The sequence below is a fragment of the Mustela putorius genome, unplaced genomic scaffold (assembly GCF_011764305.1).
Source record: "Mustela putorius furo isolate JIRA1106 unplaced genomic scaffold, ASM1176430v1.1 tig00003845_pilon_pilon_pilon, whole genome shotgun sequence".
NCBI lineage: Eukaryota > Metazoa > Chordata > Mammalia > Carnivora > Mustelidae > Mustela > Mustela putorius.
The window spans coordinates 86,446,506-86,461,457 of NW_025421998.1; the positions used below are offsets into that span (position 1 = coordinate 86,446,506).

Here is a 14,952-nt window from a genome sequence, read left to right on the forward strand (position 1 = left end):
CAGGCTCAGTCCTTGGTTCCCCAGGCTCCCCGGAGGGCCAATGCCGGTGTGCCCGCAAACAGCCTGTCGCAGGGAGGTTTGTTTAATTCGCCATCTCCTCCCTGTGATTTTCTCAGGGTCAGGCCAAGAAGAAGCAAGTCCCACTGTCTGCGGCAGACACACCGTTACCAGTCACGCGTGGCAGCCCCCGGGGATGGTTCATGTTAAGGGCTCTGCGGGTGGGGGTGGCTGAGAAGGAGGGGGACCGGGGCACACCCAAGGCCCTCTTTCCCCAGATACTTCTGGAGGTTCAATGCATGTCTTTTGCCCCAATTTGAGAACTGCTGTTGAGATTCCTCCCCAGGCAGGAGGCTGAGGGAAACTCCCCGTGTCTGGAAAACCAGGGGTGTGGAGGGTGAAGGGGCCGGAGCAGGGGGCACCTACAGAGGTCCATGGAGGAGAGGCAGCCTTGCTGGAGGAGGCTGTGTGCTCACATAGGTCAAGCTTTCTGCCTGCTCGGACACATCCCTGCTATCTGTGTGTAATCTGTGAGCGGAGGGCTGAGGGTGTAGATCTATGGGTGCCTTGCCCCTGTGGTGAAGGAGAGTTCTAGTCGGGCAATCCAGAGACCTGGGAGTCAGAGCCTCTTTGATTTACGCTTTGGGGAAAGGACATTAGCATCTCTGAGCAAGGAGGTTACTCGCCCAGGGTTTGGCGGGCAAATCCCTAGGAGGAAGCCCTAATGCTCAGCACTTCCAAACATGGCCTTATTTGGAGAAAGGGTCTTTACAGAGATCACGGAGTTAACATGAGGTCATCACGGTGGGTCCTGATCCAAGGGGACTTGCATCCTTATATAAAGAGGGAATTTGGACAGAGACACAGGGAAAGATGAGGAGAAGGGACTCGGGGAGAAGATGTCGTGCTGTTGGCCAAGACAGAGGCCAGAGCAGGTCCTCTGTACAGCCCTCAGAAGGGCTGCCCACACCTGGGTCTCAACTCCCAGCCTCCGGAACTGAGAGACGGGGCATTTCTGTCACCGAAACCACTCGGTCTGTGGTACGGCATGGTGACAGCCCCAGGAGCCATATGGCAGGGCTGCCCCGTGAGGACAGACGAAATAAGGGATGGGGAAATACTCTGCAGACTGTGGGGAAATACTCTCCACACCCATATTTGCCTCTTCTTGTAGCTGCCCCGTTAGGGGACAGGACAGGTGTGTGTTTGTGAAACTTCGCCCAAAGTCACACACCCGTCTCTCCTTACTATGTATGGAGAAAAGACTGAGCTCCCTTCCCTGTTTTTGTCTCTGTCCCTCTCTGCTTTGTTATTAAAATCAGCATTGTGGACACAGAGGGTTCCTCTGTTGAGACTGCACACCTCTTGTTTTACCAGGGGAGCATGGTTGGGGTGCCTGAGGGGGTCGCTCTGCTGAAAGTGGGGAGTGGGGAGGTGAAGACACCAGGTGATCTCAATAAACCCGAGGAGCAGCAATCCTCTTGGCCTAGACGTGGACACCAACGGCTTTAACAATGTTGAAGATGGACGAGGAGGTTGTGAGATCCCCAGGAGCTGGGCATGAGCCAGCATTCTGCATGATTCTCTTATCCAGTCCTTGTAGTTCCCCGGTGAAATGGAACTTTAGACCCACTGCACAGAGAACAAAGCCGAGGCATGACGGGAGTGATGAATCAGCCGTGGAAAACCCTGCAATTAGCTGGCAGAACCGGGATCCCAGCCCTGTTCTTTGCATGCTTAGCTCTGCCCTGCTCCTCCCTGGCCTTTCCTCCATGGCTTGTGTCCCCTGGGCCCTCCTGACCAGCGCTCCAAATCCATTTCTGCCTTCTACCCACTTAGGTCTTGCCTTGAATCTGGGGGGGGGGGTCTCACCATTTCTACCCGGTCCACCTCTGGAGGGCTGGGCTTTGCGCCCTAAGGCTCCACACAGCCTCTGCTCATGACTGACTTGCTTGGTGAGGTTGTCCGCCTCATCCCCCAGACTCTTCGAGACAAAGGCACCGTGGCCAGGACTTAGAGTCATGTCTGACACAGCTCACCTAGCGACTCCAACAGGACAGTTGAGCCCCTCTCTGTTTTCCACTTTCCTTGAGAAGGGAAGCAACCACAGGACCAAGCCCACAGCTTCTGGGGAAGCTGGGCTGGAAAACAAGGATGCCGTCAGCCAGCCCTGGTGATCACCGTGGTGGCTGTCACCATGGCGACGCCTGGCTGGCAGGGCCCCAGGGCCGTGGCAGGGCCTGGCTTGGCCACCCAGAGCGACGGAGGACGCGGGCTTACCTCTGTGATGCGCGGGTTGGTGCACCTGCTGTTGGCGCCCGACAGCTCCAGCCACTGGCTCTCATGCACGGGGCAGTGCTGCCGCAGGGTACACTGGCCCTGGCTCTGGCACCAGCCGCACTGGAAGTCCGGGTCCGCCTTGAGGCACAGCCCGCAGCTCTCCCGCATGGCTCCGCACTTATAGAGGTGAACTGCGGGCGAAGGGCAAGAGGTACTTTGGGGTGAGAGCGGGAGCAGAAGGGGCTGGGACCGTGGACGGGAGTGCAGTCCCCGCCTCGGAGGGTGAGCCACAAACAGCCTGGTTCCTTCAGCCATTGTGACCCAGAGAAGATCACAGGAGAACTTCGGGGCACGTCCTCGAAACTGGATTGGGAATGAGGCTCCCTCCAGAATCAGCAGGGCTCTTTCCCCGGGTCCTGCTCGCTCGGCCCCTCCCAGAGCCACTGCCCACAGGTGGGTCCAGACCTAGGAGGTCTCGGAGCAGGGGAGAGGCGAGGAGGGCAGGCTCAGAGCCGGAGGGAGGGATGGAATCGCAGGTGCCCTCGAACGCAGAGCCGCTCCTTCCGGCTGCCCTGCCTCCCCGCCGGGGCCCCCTTCCTCACTCACCTCTGTTCTGAGCTGGGTTGTCAATGTTGAAGTGCCCGTTCCACACGACCGTCAGCTCCACCGGCAGGTTGTTGATCTCCATCCCTTCATAGGAATACTGCCGCCAGGTTGGGGGTAGGAACGAAAACAAGCTTGGGTCATGGAGATTTCTAGGGAGAGCCGGTTCTTCAGCCAGGGCCCCCAGGGGCGCTCCGGGGTAAGGACCTGCTGAACTGTGCGTGTGTCAAGCGCATGCGCGGGGGCACACGTGGGGAGGCGTGGCTTGTGGAATGCTGGGGGGGGGTATCCTAAGGCAGGGGAGGGGCAGGCCTGGATGGGATACCCGTTGGGAAAGTGGATTCCCTAAGCAGATGAGAGCAAGCTCCTTGTTCCCCGTCCACGGAGGCTGGCTCCCACCAGCTGGGATTTCCCAGTGTCCTCCCTCATTGTCCAGGGGGGCCCCGCCATTAGGCCACCACCAGGCCCTTGATTCATTCGGGGAACCTTAATTTCTAGGTTAAGTTCACAGGGGGTGGGTGCTTTATCAAAGACCTGGAGAGGGCCGATCGACTCCCAGTGGGAGGCCATGGGTGCAGGCACTAGAAAGGAAGGGGCTGCACTCAGGGGCTGAGCTGATGGAGGGGAGGAGAGAGGGGAGCTGGGTGGGGCTTACAGGTGAGAAGGGAAATCCCGTGGACGCCCTGGGTGCCAAACCTGGGAATCTGGGTTGAGACTCCAAAGGCACTGGCTGGCTGGAAGAGGCCAGGCCCCGGCTCTGTGGCTGTCCATGGGGGAGCTGCCTCTACGCCTGCACAGGGTCCGAGCTGGGCCCTGCTTCCTTGGAGTCAGTGCCCCACCTGGCTGGGTCTCTGCCTTGGGACTGAGTTGAGGGGGCAGGGGGAAGTGGGCAGAGGGGCGAGAAGGTGGAGGGGGAGGTGCCAGCCCACCAATGTCTGCCCTCTGATAGCAGACACTTCTCAACCCCTAGAGAAGGAGAGTAGGTGGCAGGAACTCTCAACATGCCCATGGCAGCATTTCCAATTCCTACCTGGTGATTTTCTCATTATTCCACCAGATTCTGCCCTCCACAGGGGGTGGATGGAAGAATGGGAAGCAGACAGGTTTTCTGTCAAGGAGGGGCTGAGGGCTCACAATTTGCTAGAGGGGTTCAGTCCAGGAGACCTGGTTTGAAGTGGTATTTGCAGAGCCAAAGACTCTTAACTTAGTTGAACTTTGGAGGGGCTGGGAGTTGGGGGGTGTGAGGGATATTATGGAGGCAGCAGACGTCTCCTCCTCAGGGCTGGCCCGCTGCTAGTGCCTAAGATGAAGGGCAGCTACAGCACCCCAGGATTGCACAACTTGGGGGAGGTTCTCGGGGCCTGTCCCACTGCCTCTCCCCCTGGATCTTATTCATAGAGGTTTCTAAAGGGGATGATTGGAATCCCCAGGGAAATTGCCCTAATTCCCGAGTTACAGCACGTGCTTCAACGGGACGATGCCATGAGGCTGTCCTTACACACAACATCAGTGTGATCACATCCAGCCTTCTTCATCTACCCGAACACTACCAGATCTTTCCTTAACTCCCTGGAGACATGTGCCTAGGCCAGGGAGCCACGTTCAGGGTTTCCCCCACTGTGATGGTGGTTCGCACTGTACCATGCACCCTCTCATAGACTCTCTTGTGACCCATGACACCTGGGCCAGGACCAAGGTCTGGACTCAAGCCATAGAATAAAGCAAAGCTCCCAGCCCTACAGAAACAGCAGTGGGGCCTTTGATGAACGCTTAACTCAGCTGGTGATTCATAAACCTTTAGCCACGTAGAGCAGTAATCAGCTCCCCAGAGATTTTGTTCTTGCTTCTGGGTCAGACTAGGTCGCTCTAAGGCGTCCTGAGCTTTCTCGCAAAACCTCATCCTCTCTGGACTGGTGGTCCTCAGAGGGGTGTGTGGGCCCCATCCATGAGAATCATTTAGGGGGCCTCCATGCAGATCCCAGGGCCTCCCCCTAGACCCGCTGGACTGGGAGATAGGGATGCCTTTCAGACAAATCACTCTAGTGACTCTGGTGTTGCACAGAGCTGGAGAATCCCTACTCCCTGCAGAAAGGGTGTGCACGAGGGGTGTGCAGGAGTAAGAGAGAACACCTTTCTAGATTCCCCCCCCAGCCAAGTTCCACTTCTTCTCCTTCCCATCTCCCTCCTTCAAAGCCCCAGGGCAGGTGCAGGAAAGGCTGGTTGCAGGCTCTTCTGGCCTCTACTCTAGGAAGGATGCTGGAGTGGGGTGCGGGTAGGGGGTAAGTCAGGACCCAAGCCTGGCTCCTGCTTCTCAGGCTGGGATGTGGTCATGTCTGTGGAAGCAGCAGGTGGTGACCAGCGGCCCATCAGCCAAAAACCAATACATCCTAGAGGCCTCTCTCAGGAAGGCCCTGAAATCCCCCAGAGAGCAAGGCAAGAAATTCTGCATATGTGTGCTTGCATGTGTCTGAGTACACAAATGAGTTCACACGCAGCTGGCCTGAGAAGAGCTAAGAGCACAAATCTGTATGATCTGTGTGTTCAGACGTGTGTGCCCATGCATGTGCACACACGCACGGGTGCAAAGGGATTCTGCAGGGACCCCCTATGGGCATGTGAGCTGATGATGTAAGTCTCAGTTTCCCCATATGTCAGGTGGGATTAGAAACAGTGCATACGTAACAGGACCCTTCGGAGGGTGGGAGGTAACCGTCATTGCTCCGAGCACAGCCCCTGTCACATAGCCTGAATGCTCCAATATTACTATGTTTTATGTCTATGCATATACATTTGGGGATGCTGTCCAAAAATATGTTTGTGTTTCCTGTGTTTATGTTTATGTGAAGTAATAATAGCAGACACTTATGGAGTGTTTACACACCAGACCCTTGTACATATGGAGACGTGTGCATACGAGAATGCTTGTGTGTTCTGGAGTGCATGTGTGTGTTTACATGCCTTCACTTTTTGAGGAAAATGGAAAATCAAAGACATCAAGGCTCAGAATATGCCGGGCATGGCTTTATCATTTTATCGCCCATCCTGACTATGAAATATTGGTCAGTGGGGTGGGGGAATCCAACAGAAACCCTGGGTTCGTGATGGTAGAAGAAGGTGTGACAAAGAGGTCTCAGAGGAGAGCAGAGAAGGAAAAGAGGCACCGACTATGAAATCTGTCTATGGGATCCTGACTATGAAATATTATAGAAGTCATTAACCCTGGGTTCTCCCCACCACCGCCACCGTCTCTAGGGAGGTCACTTCCATTCCTGGAGGCTCTCTCCCCAGGACATGCATTCTGCAGGGGGAGGGGGCTGACAGCTGGGGAGCCTGGACCACTGGCTCCCATCCCCCAGGACTCCCACCTCTGCTGCACTTAGCATTGACAGAGCTCTCTGTAATCAGCGGGCAGTTAATCGGCACAAAACCCAGAGCTGAGGAGAGAGTGTTTCAGGCTCTCCGGGGCCAGAAGGTTAAGTGTCTCAATCAAGGTCTGGCAGCGCCACAGCCCAGCTCGGGGGTGACGTTGCCCATTACCTTGGGAAAGCGTGAACCTCTCTCTTGGAAAGCAAAGACAAGACCTATATAATTTGGATGTTCTTTCCTCGAACTGTTCCCTATTCTGAGCTCTGTGATATGGTGTTGAAAAATGCTACCATTCGGGAGGACAGATCTGAACAATGGAAAAAAGAAACATGTGTATGCTTCGTGCCCCTCTCCAGGACCCCGGAGGGCTTAGCAGACCCACTGCCAGGCGTGTTCCAGGAAAGCAGGGCGGTGCGGGCGGGGGCCAGTAACCTCCCCACTGGTCTCTTCAACCTTGTTTTGCAGGAGGTAAATTGGGACACCAGGAGAAGATGGGAGGCTACTGTGGGCTGGTGGGAGCCGGGCCTAGAGCTGGCTGCCCCCTGCGGCCGACGTGCTCTCCTGATTGCCAGTGACTGGCGGGGCGGGTCCTGGGCACTATTATTAGTAGCACTTGTCATTTCCCTGGAGCCTTGGTCTAAAGGAGGCCAAGGAGCCCCACAGTTGCTCCTCCCTCTGACTGCTGCCTGTGAGCTGCCCTGTTTTCCTTCCACGGCCTCTCCCCCAGGGCTAGGGCGATGGCCCTGAGCCTGTCCCTGAAATGTGGTCTGGAGGTGACCTGCCTGTCCACCCAGCCCGGGGTCACACCCACGAGGAGTTTTTCGGTGCCTCTTTTCCTTCTCTGCTCTCCTCTGAGACCTCTTTGTCACCCACATTCTTCTACTATCATGAACCCAGGGTTTCTATTGGATTCCCCCACCCCACTGACCAATTCCAGAAAGCTCAGGGACGGAGGAAGTGAAACAACAGGACTCTTCCCATAGTCCTCTCTGAGGCGCATCAGGCCTTATTCCTGGGGATGGCACTCAGGCTGGGTATAAAGAGCTCAATTGCTATTTCTTGCCCAACCTTGGATGGGGGTTGGGGTGTGTGTGTGTTATGAAGCTGGATTCAAGTTCTGAGTTGGCTGCTTCCTTGCTGTGTGACCTGGGGCTGGTCACATTGCCCTCTCTGGGCTGCAGAGATCCCCTCTGTCACAGAATCAAGTATAAACACTCTCTCAGGTCTCTTCCTGCCCTGATACTATGTTGTCCTCCACAACTATGGGAAAGGAGGCTTGGCCCTGCCTATGACCTTGAAGTGTTTTAAGGAAGTCCTTGGGCGGCGAGTGGCATCCTGGCCCAGACCAGCATTTCCACTGGGATCCCTGCAAAGAGAGGCTTCTGGGAAAAGTCAGACCTGAGCCCTTCTGGATTGCATGATTCCAGGGGGTCCTGAGAGTTAGAGGCGACCTTTCCTGGAATCTACCCTTTGTGGGGTACACCCCCTGTTGCCTCCATTTCTAAGACCTTAAAATGGTACAGAAAAAACTTGCCCATCACCTTCCTCACAAGGGTATTGAAATTAAAAAGGCCAAGCTGCTTTGGGAGCAGCAACCTTGGGTCCTGTGAACCAGCCCCTGGTGGGTGGGGGGCCTCAGATGCTGGCACAGGTACCCCCAACAGGGTACCCTGGACAAGGGGACCCATCCACCTGTCAGGGCTCCATTTTGTGCCTTTGTCTGCAAGAGGCTCCAGTGCTGCCCCCACAGTCAGGACAATGTGACCCCGAGTGGGTTCATTCACGGAGCCGGGCTTTACTCAGAGTGCTGTGGACAATGGGTCCCAAAGCACTGAGTTCTGACAAGAAGTTTATAGGATGAACTCAGGCAGCAATATGGGGAGAACCTCATCTATTCAGCTGAGCCTGATGAAGCCCGGGGCCCGTGAGGCCCAGTCTTATATTGTCTCGGGAAACAGGGGCTCAATCACCAGAGGCCACAACTCTGTCCTCCCACCTGACACCTCCGGGACCAGATTCCCTGGGGCAGCGTCTCTGACAAAACAGACTTTCCTCTATGGCCTAAACCCCTATCTGCCTCCCACTGACTCACATGTGGTGCTCCGGCTTTTTCTTCCCACACGAACTAACTTATTTGGGAAAGAAGCACTTGAGCCAAACCCTTGGGGCTGGTCCGGTTGGCCTCAGGATTGATGAGGAAACAGGAGGTGTTTAATATCCCATTTGCTTGCAGGTTTAATCTGGAATGCTGCAGAAATCTGCCAAACAGCCTGGCTGCCAGGACAGGGGAAAGATGTGCATGTGGGAGCTGTTGGGACACATCTGGGGTTCCTGAGGCTGGGCCATCAATTGTTAGTTCGGTCCCTGCAATGCTGAGTGACCTTGGGCAAGCATGTGTGCCTCTCTGAGCTCCATTTACTCCTAGACTTTTTCCTGCAGGGAGAGTGAGGTGCGCCCATGAACTGCTTTGTCCAGTACTCTCCTGGGCGTACGTCACATCCCCAGATACAGTCACCATATACGAGTCCCCAGCAGCAACGGGAAGGGTGAAGGGGAGGCAAAAGGACATAGGAGGAGCCCCTGACTCCAGCCTGGCCCCTTAGCTAGCTGGGAGACCTTAGTGGGGCACGCTGCATGGTGCCCAGGAGTCAGGTGACAGACGGGGGCTGCTGGCCCATCATTGGTGGGGCATGGACCTGTTGTGGATTCTTTAAATACTGGGCAGGTCTGTGCTGATCTGAGCAGCACCCTTCTGGCTAGTTCCCTCCTGTTCCTCTGCTCCCTTTGCAGGTGTCTAGTCGGTCTCCGAAGCCTCTGTGCTGGGAGATGGCCTCTATGTAGGTCTAAAGGCAGCAGTGGGCCTTTGCAGCGTCAAAGGAGGCACACTGGCCAGCCATGGTGGGAGGGCAGGGGCCCAGGGACTCCAGAGTATGTCTCAGGAAGGAGGAGGGACAGGAGCCTAGGATGCCCTGTAAATACCTCTGCCCACAAACAGTGCTCAGCAGCCCCGGGGCTTGTCCCCAAGCCTCTGCTGACATTTGGTGATCTCAGAGCCCAGAGCACTCTGCTGGGGCGAGCGTCTGAGGCTGCATGGGGGCAAGCAGGTTTGGAGGGAGCAGTTCTGTGGGTGTTCGGAGAAACCCTGCTGAGCTGAGCAGACCTGGCTCTGGAGAGGATCAAGGAAGGGGGGGAAGTGGGCGGGGCCACTCGCAAAGGCCAGGGCTCAGGAAGCCCAGGAGGGGCCGGGCGGGGCACTCACGGAGGTGTTCTGGCACTGCACGCTGGAGCTGTTGAAGCGCAGGGCGGGCACCCTCTGCTCCACGCCCTGGATGTTGAGAATGCATTCGTACCCGCGCTGCCCGGACTGTGGCTGCGGGAGGTTCTTGGCCTTCAGAGTGATGGGCTTGATCACCTCCACCGGGACCAGGAGCTTGTCCACTCTCAGCAGCTGGGGGCAGTCCTGGAGAGACAGCACAGCTTGGGCTGGGGAGCGGGAAGCGGAAGCGGAAGACAGCCCAGATGTCTGCCCTGCTCCACCTTCCCTCGGAAATACCCACAGAAGGTTCTAGACACTGCTGCCCATCCCTGGCCTCTATGTGAGGGGGAACGGGTCCGAGAAATCCCAGATCCCACTGTCACCGTCTGGGGGGGCCACTTCTCACTGAAGTTGTCCCCTGACCTCTTTGGGTTCCATTTTAATGCCCTCCGGACTCTTGGTTGTCTTCTCCCAGGCCCCCTGCCACGCTAGCAGAGACCGACTCTGCCCCACGTTGGGCTGATGACCCCTGTGCTTCAGTCCTAGGCTGCCAAGAGTGGGGGCCGAGACACGCACCAGAGCAGCTCTGCAGTGAGCCCTGAGCCCCAGCTCTGGAAGGTGGGTCTTGACCACAGCAGGAGGGCCCAGGATGGTCCTCCATGCGTGGCTGAGTTGGGCAGTTGGGAATATTCGGGAATGAGCTCCAGAGACCTTTTAAAATCCAGAAGCTTCTGACTGCACTCTGCAGCCCCTGACCCTGAGGAAATGCCCCTCAGAGCAGATGCACATGGGGCACCTCTGGGATGCTAGCGAATGAGCACACATCCTTCAGGCTGGAGTGGGGCCCAGAGAACCTTGAGGGATGGGGAAAACGACTGGGCCCTTTTCCCCCGAGGTCGTCAGCTATGTCCAGGGAGGGCTGTGGGGAAAAATGAGGTCAAATACAGAGTGTGGGTGCTCTGCCCTCTGTCCGCAGGTGGGGGCTGACACGTAGCTGGATTCTGAGGACCTGGGTGGAGAAGAGTCAGGAATGCCAGGCCTGATGGGCATAGGCAGGAGTGACGCCTTCTGCAGATACAAGCAGGGCCTGGACCACCCCCTCCCACCCCATGTCAGGCAAGTCCCAGCATCCCGCTGATGACTCCCGTTATGGCACTGTTAGGGTCATGCTGAACCAGATGGCTTCTGGGCAGACTGGCCATCAAAAGCAGGGTGCACGCAGCTTTCTAAGGATGCAGCTCTGGGCAGGGGCTGCTGTCCTGTAACCCCAGCCCTCCTGCCCAGCAGAGCAAGGCAGAAAGGAGCTGTGGGGGAACGCTGGACCGGGGGGTGGGTCTCAGGCACTCAGGCAGCTGGCAGCTGTCCCTCCTGGGTCTGCAGGCAAACTGGAGCCCCTTCTGTCGTTAAAAGTGGGGAGGGAGACGACCCGCATTCTAGTGGCCACCACGCTTCTGACAATTTAGGGAACCTGAGCACATCGCACCCCTACTTGGAGACAACTTCATTATCCATCAATCAGATGGGATCTGAGGACCCATTCAGCTCTTCCCAGTCCTGGTTCCGAGATTTGGGGTGGTCTCACCTCTGCCCTTCCTGATTACCCTGGGGCCTTACTACAGGAGAGCAGATGTCCCAGGCCCACTCAGCGAACCCATTCCCTCCTTCCGGGTGCCCGTACATTTATTCTGCAAAGCAGCTAGCAGTGGCCTGGCAGACCCCGCTGTCTCTCACTTCTGGATATGTCCCCCAAAGAACTGAAAGCAGAGACTAGAACAGATCCTTGTTCACCCCTGTTCATAGCAACATTACTCACCACAGCCAAAAGGTGGGAGCCACCCAAGCGTCCATCAGCGGACGTATGGATAAGCAACACGTGACATATACTGACAATGGAGTATGATTCTGTCTTAAAAGGAAGGAAATCTTCACGCACGTTACGGTGTGACTGAATCTGAAAACATTATACTAAGTGAAATAAGCCAGTCACAATAGGACAACAGATCACGAGATCCACTCATATGAAGCACCTAGAATAATCAAATGTATAGAGACAGAATGGTAGTCTCTGGGGAGTCAGTGTTTAACGGGGACAGGGTTTCGGTTGGGGACGATGACAGTGTTCTGGAGACGGATAGTGGCGATGGTTGCACAACAGTGTGAATGTGCTTAATACCACCGAACGGTGCTTAAAACTGGTGAAGATGATAGGTTTCATGTGTGTGTTCTTCCACAATTAAAAATCACTGAAAACACAGAGGAGCAGCAGGAGGGTTGAGAAGGAGGGGAGCAATGACCTGGGCACATGGCCTCGGGATCCCACATGGAGAGGGTCTTAACAGCTCCATCCTGTGCCCCCACCTCGGCCGCCACCTCAGCAACCTCCCACCCCCCTCACTCCCCAGCACCGGCCCCAGCAAGATGAGAATGCAGGACCCAGAGCAGGGAGTTTCAAGCCAGAGGGTCCTGACTGCACTTTCTCCTTTTCCTGAGGCCCTGGGGCAGCTCTCCTCTGCCTCAAGCATTCCCAAGCCTGCCCTCCCCTCCTGCTCCATCCACATCGGCACTGTCAGGGAGCTGGGTCTATGGTTGCGTTTGGAGGAAGAGAAGTCGTGCATGGCTGGCTCCCACCGCCTACAGCAAAATGTTATTCCCGTCCATGAACAATGCTCAGGAGATGTCTGGAATCTGGGAGTCCTCTGGACCAACCTAATGGATCCACCCTGCTTTACAAAGGAGAAACTGAGGCAGGGAGCGGAAACATGGCTTAGCGGCAGCAGATGTGTTGGCCGCTGAAGAAGGTAACTGCCAACCCACTCTATCTCCTCCCCTTAATGAAAGAGGCAAGTTCCTACTGGTAGACCGGGACCCCCTCAGGAGAAAGTGGTGGGTCTGGAAGGATCTCCTGGAGGTCCCGCTATATCCTCCTGTGGGAATGGGACATTGCCTGGGGCTGGGCTGCTCCAAGTCCAGGACCTGGGCAGACCCGTAAGACTCTCTCCCCCGTAAGATTCTCACTGAGGCTTGGCGCATGTTCTTTAATGAGTCCTGATTGCCAGTGGCCCCATAAAGGCTTAGTTTGCATATAAAAAGGTTGGCAGGTCTGAGAGTAAGTTCATTAATAATAATTGGAGAGGCCCACGGCTGGGCCGGGCCCATTTTCCTCTGGTGGCACTGATGGTTGACCCCAGTGTCCCTCCTAATTGAAATGTAAAATGGCAATTTTTCTGTAGGCAGCAAGGCATGAAGGGGCGGTCGCCGCCACACTGTCCCCTCCTTCCACCCCACTTCTCAGATCCTGACCTGCCTCGCCCTGAGATTCCAGGTGTAAAACCACCTCTAAGGCTAAGTCTCGTGGGAAGTGGCAGAGAAACCACCGTTCTCTCTGAGTTGGGTCCCAAGACCTCACTTCCAAGCACCTCCACCAAGGCCTGGGGCTCAGGCAATCACCTTTGAGAGTCCTTCACTAAACTAGCTGGGGAGTCTCAAAACGGAACACAAGCCTGTCTTCCTCCTGCTCATTTCAGAGCCTTTAAACGCTCTAATCATTGCTTGGCTTAATTCTAAGTGGGGATTAAAAACTCCTCCTCCAAAGAGCTTTTGGTGTGTGTGGTGGGGGGGTGCAGGGGTAGTTCCCATGAACTACCACCTATAAAGCATCTGATACAGAGGGAACAAGCATTCAACAAATGTTTGCTTCTCCTCGTCTCCCGCTGCCCAGTTCAGGCTGCACCTGTTCCCCCATCTACTCCCTGTTCCTACATCACTGCTGAAGGATCCATCTCCCCCACTCCCGCCTCTGTGTGCTTTTCCACCAATACCCCATCAGCTCCCATAGTCCAGCTTTTCCCCCTTCTAGACTTCAGAGCCTGATGACTTCAACAGCTCCAAATGTCCAAGACAGAAGGAAACAGGGACAGAAGCCCCATGTCTGTCCACTGCTCTTCTAACAACAGTCCCCTCTTCTGGAAGGTGACAGCCTACAGCAGCATGCGCTCTGTGCTCTGAGATGGGATCTCTGCCGGCCAGCCATGTGGCTTCGGGCAAGTCCCTCAGACCCTTCTGGGTCTCCTCGGCCACAGAATGAAGAGGCTGGTTTAAATTCAGTGAGTTCTATGGTCCTAGGTCTATTATTAACCCAATAGATGGCTTGGGACACACCATTATACAGCCTTTCTGTAAAGGCTTTCTAAAGCTCAGTTTTCCCATCTCTAGAGCTGATCTAGCTCTGGGTGTGACATTCAAACACGGATCAGCTGCACGAACCCTGGAAGGGGCTGGTTGGTGAAGGAACCTTCTGGAAGGGGCCATTTATCTCCCAGTAGGGAAGTATTTTAATATGTTAGTAACTGGCCCATGGCTACCTGGTACAGTTAGGCAGTGAGTGGTGCTTTCATGATTCTAGCACAAGGGGTTCGTGGATGGCAATCTACCCCTTCCATCACCTTCCACATGCTTTCCTGTTTGCTATCTTGTTTCACAGCCCAATACGTCTAACTGCCCCCACGTTCATGACAAAGGACCCAAGGACACCAATTACCTCATTCAGTTCCCACAATGATGAACACAATATTTTCATCTGATCATCTTCCTGACTTTTGTCCCCAGATGATGCTCAAGGCCCCCATACAGAATTCCTCAAAGACACAACCCTCTTCTCTTTTTCAAGGAAGAGAGTTCTCCGAGCTATCACGTGACGGGGCCAGCTCTCCGAGGTGGAAAGCACCTGCATTTAACAAGATTACGTGGACACAAACGCATACATTCGGAGCCAGATTCCCTTGGAGCCTGTTCTGCCTATGGCGACACTCTGCAGTCGTAAGAAGTGCGGGTTGAGAGTGGCAGTGGTTTGCGATGCAAGGAAATCTTGAACGTGCTGGCTTTCAGGTGCTGGCTGCAGGGGGGCCCCAGGTCAACTGCCCAGCCCCACGCATGTTTTTGGTTTTCCCTGAAATGCACGTAGAAGTAAAGAGAGCACTGCTAATTCCAGGGAGCGGGAACATCATGTCAAAGTCTGAAAGCAAAAAGAGGCCTTTCCATCCGCCGTGTCCAGCCTACCAGTGGCGGCTTTATAGAGAGGTTTTAATGCGTATTTAAATAATTGAACAAGGACACAAAGCGTGCTGCTGAGCTGAGAGAGAAAACACTGCCCTTAGGGCTGGTGCTGCCTGGGGAAGGGGGCGGGAGGTCTGTGGATTTACAGCCCCTGGTGTGCGTACATGATGAGGGCCCTAACTCTCTGGTTGTTACAGCAACACTGGGGAACTGTGAAGCTCTAGGGGAGCACGGGGCAGGGGTGGCACCTAGGGGCAGCAAAGGAATAAATGATTTGCGGGGCACAGCTCTAGCCACAATGTCACCTCGGCCCCCATCAATTCCAAAGAAGCCAGCCCTAGCCCTAACCAACCCTCCCTCCTAAATTTACACTCACCTTCCCAGACCTGTGGCGCGCA

At 55.5% G+C, this 14,952-nt stretch overlaps 1 protein-coding gene across 1 annotated transcript in view; it reads right to left on the reverse strand.

The window, feature by feature from the left end:
• The window catches only part of PLXNA4 (plexin A4), a 416,899-nt gene that overhangs the window by 62,140 nt on the left and 339,807 nt on the right, over nucleotides 1–14,952 (reverse strand). The window contains exons 10-12 of the mRNA XM_045062995.1: nucleotides 9,506–9,706; nucleotides 2,884–2,980; nucleotides 2,278–2,468 (exon numbers count right to left, since the gene is read on the reverse strand). Coding sequence (XP_044918930.1) covers nucleotides 2,278–2,468; nucleotides 2,884–2,980; nucleotides 9,506–9,706 — 489 coding nt within the window. The remainder of the gene's footprint in view (nucleotides 1–2,277; nucleotides 2,469–2,883; nucleotides 2,981–9,505; nucleotides 9,707–14,952) is intronic.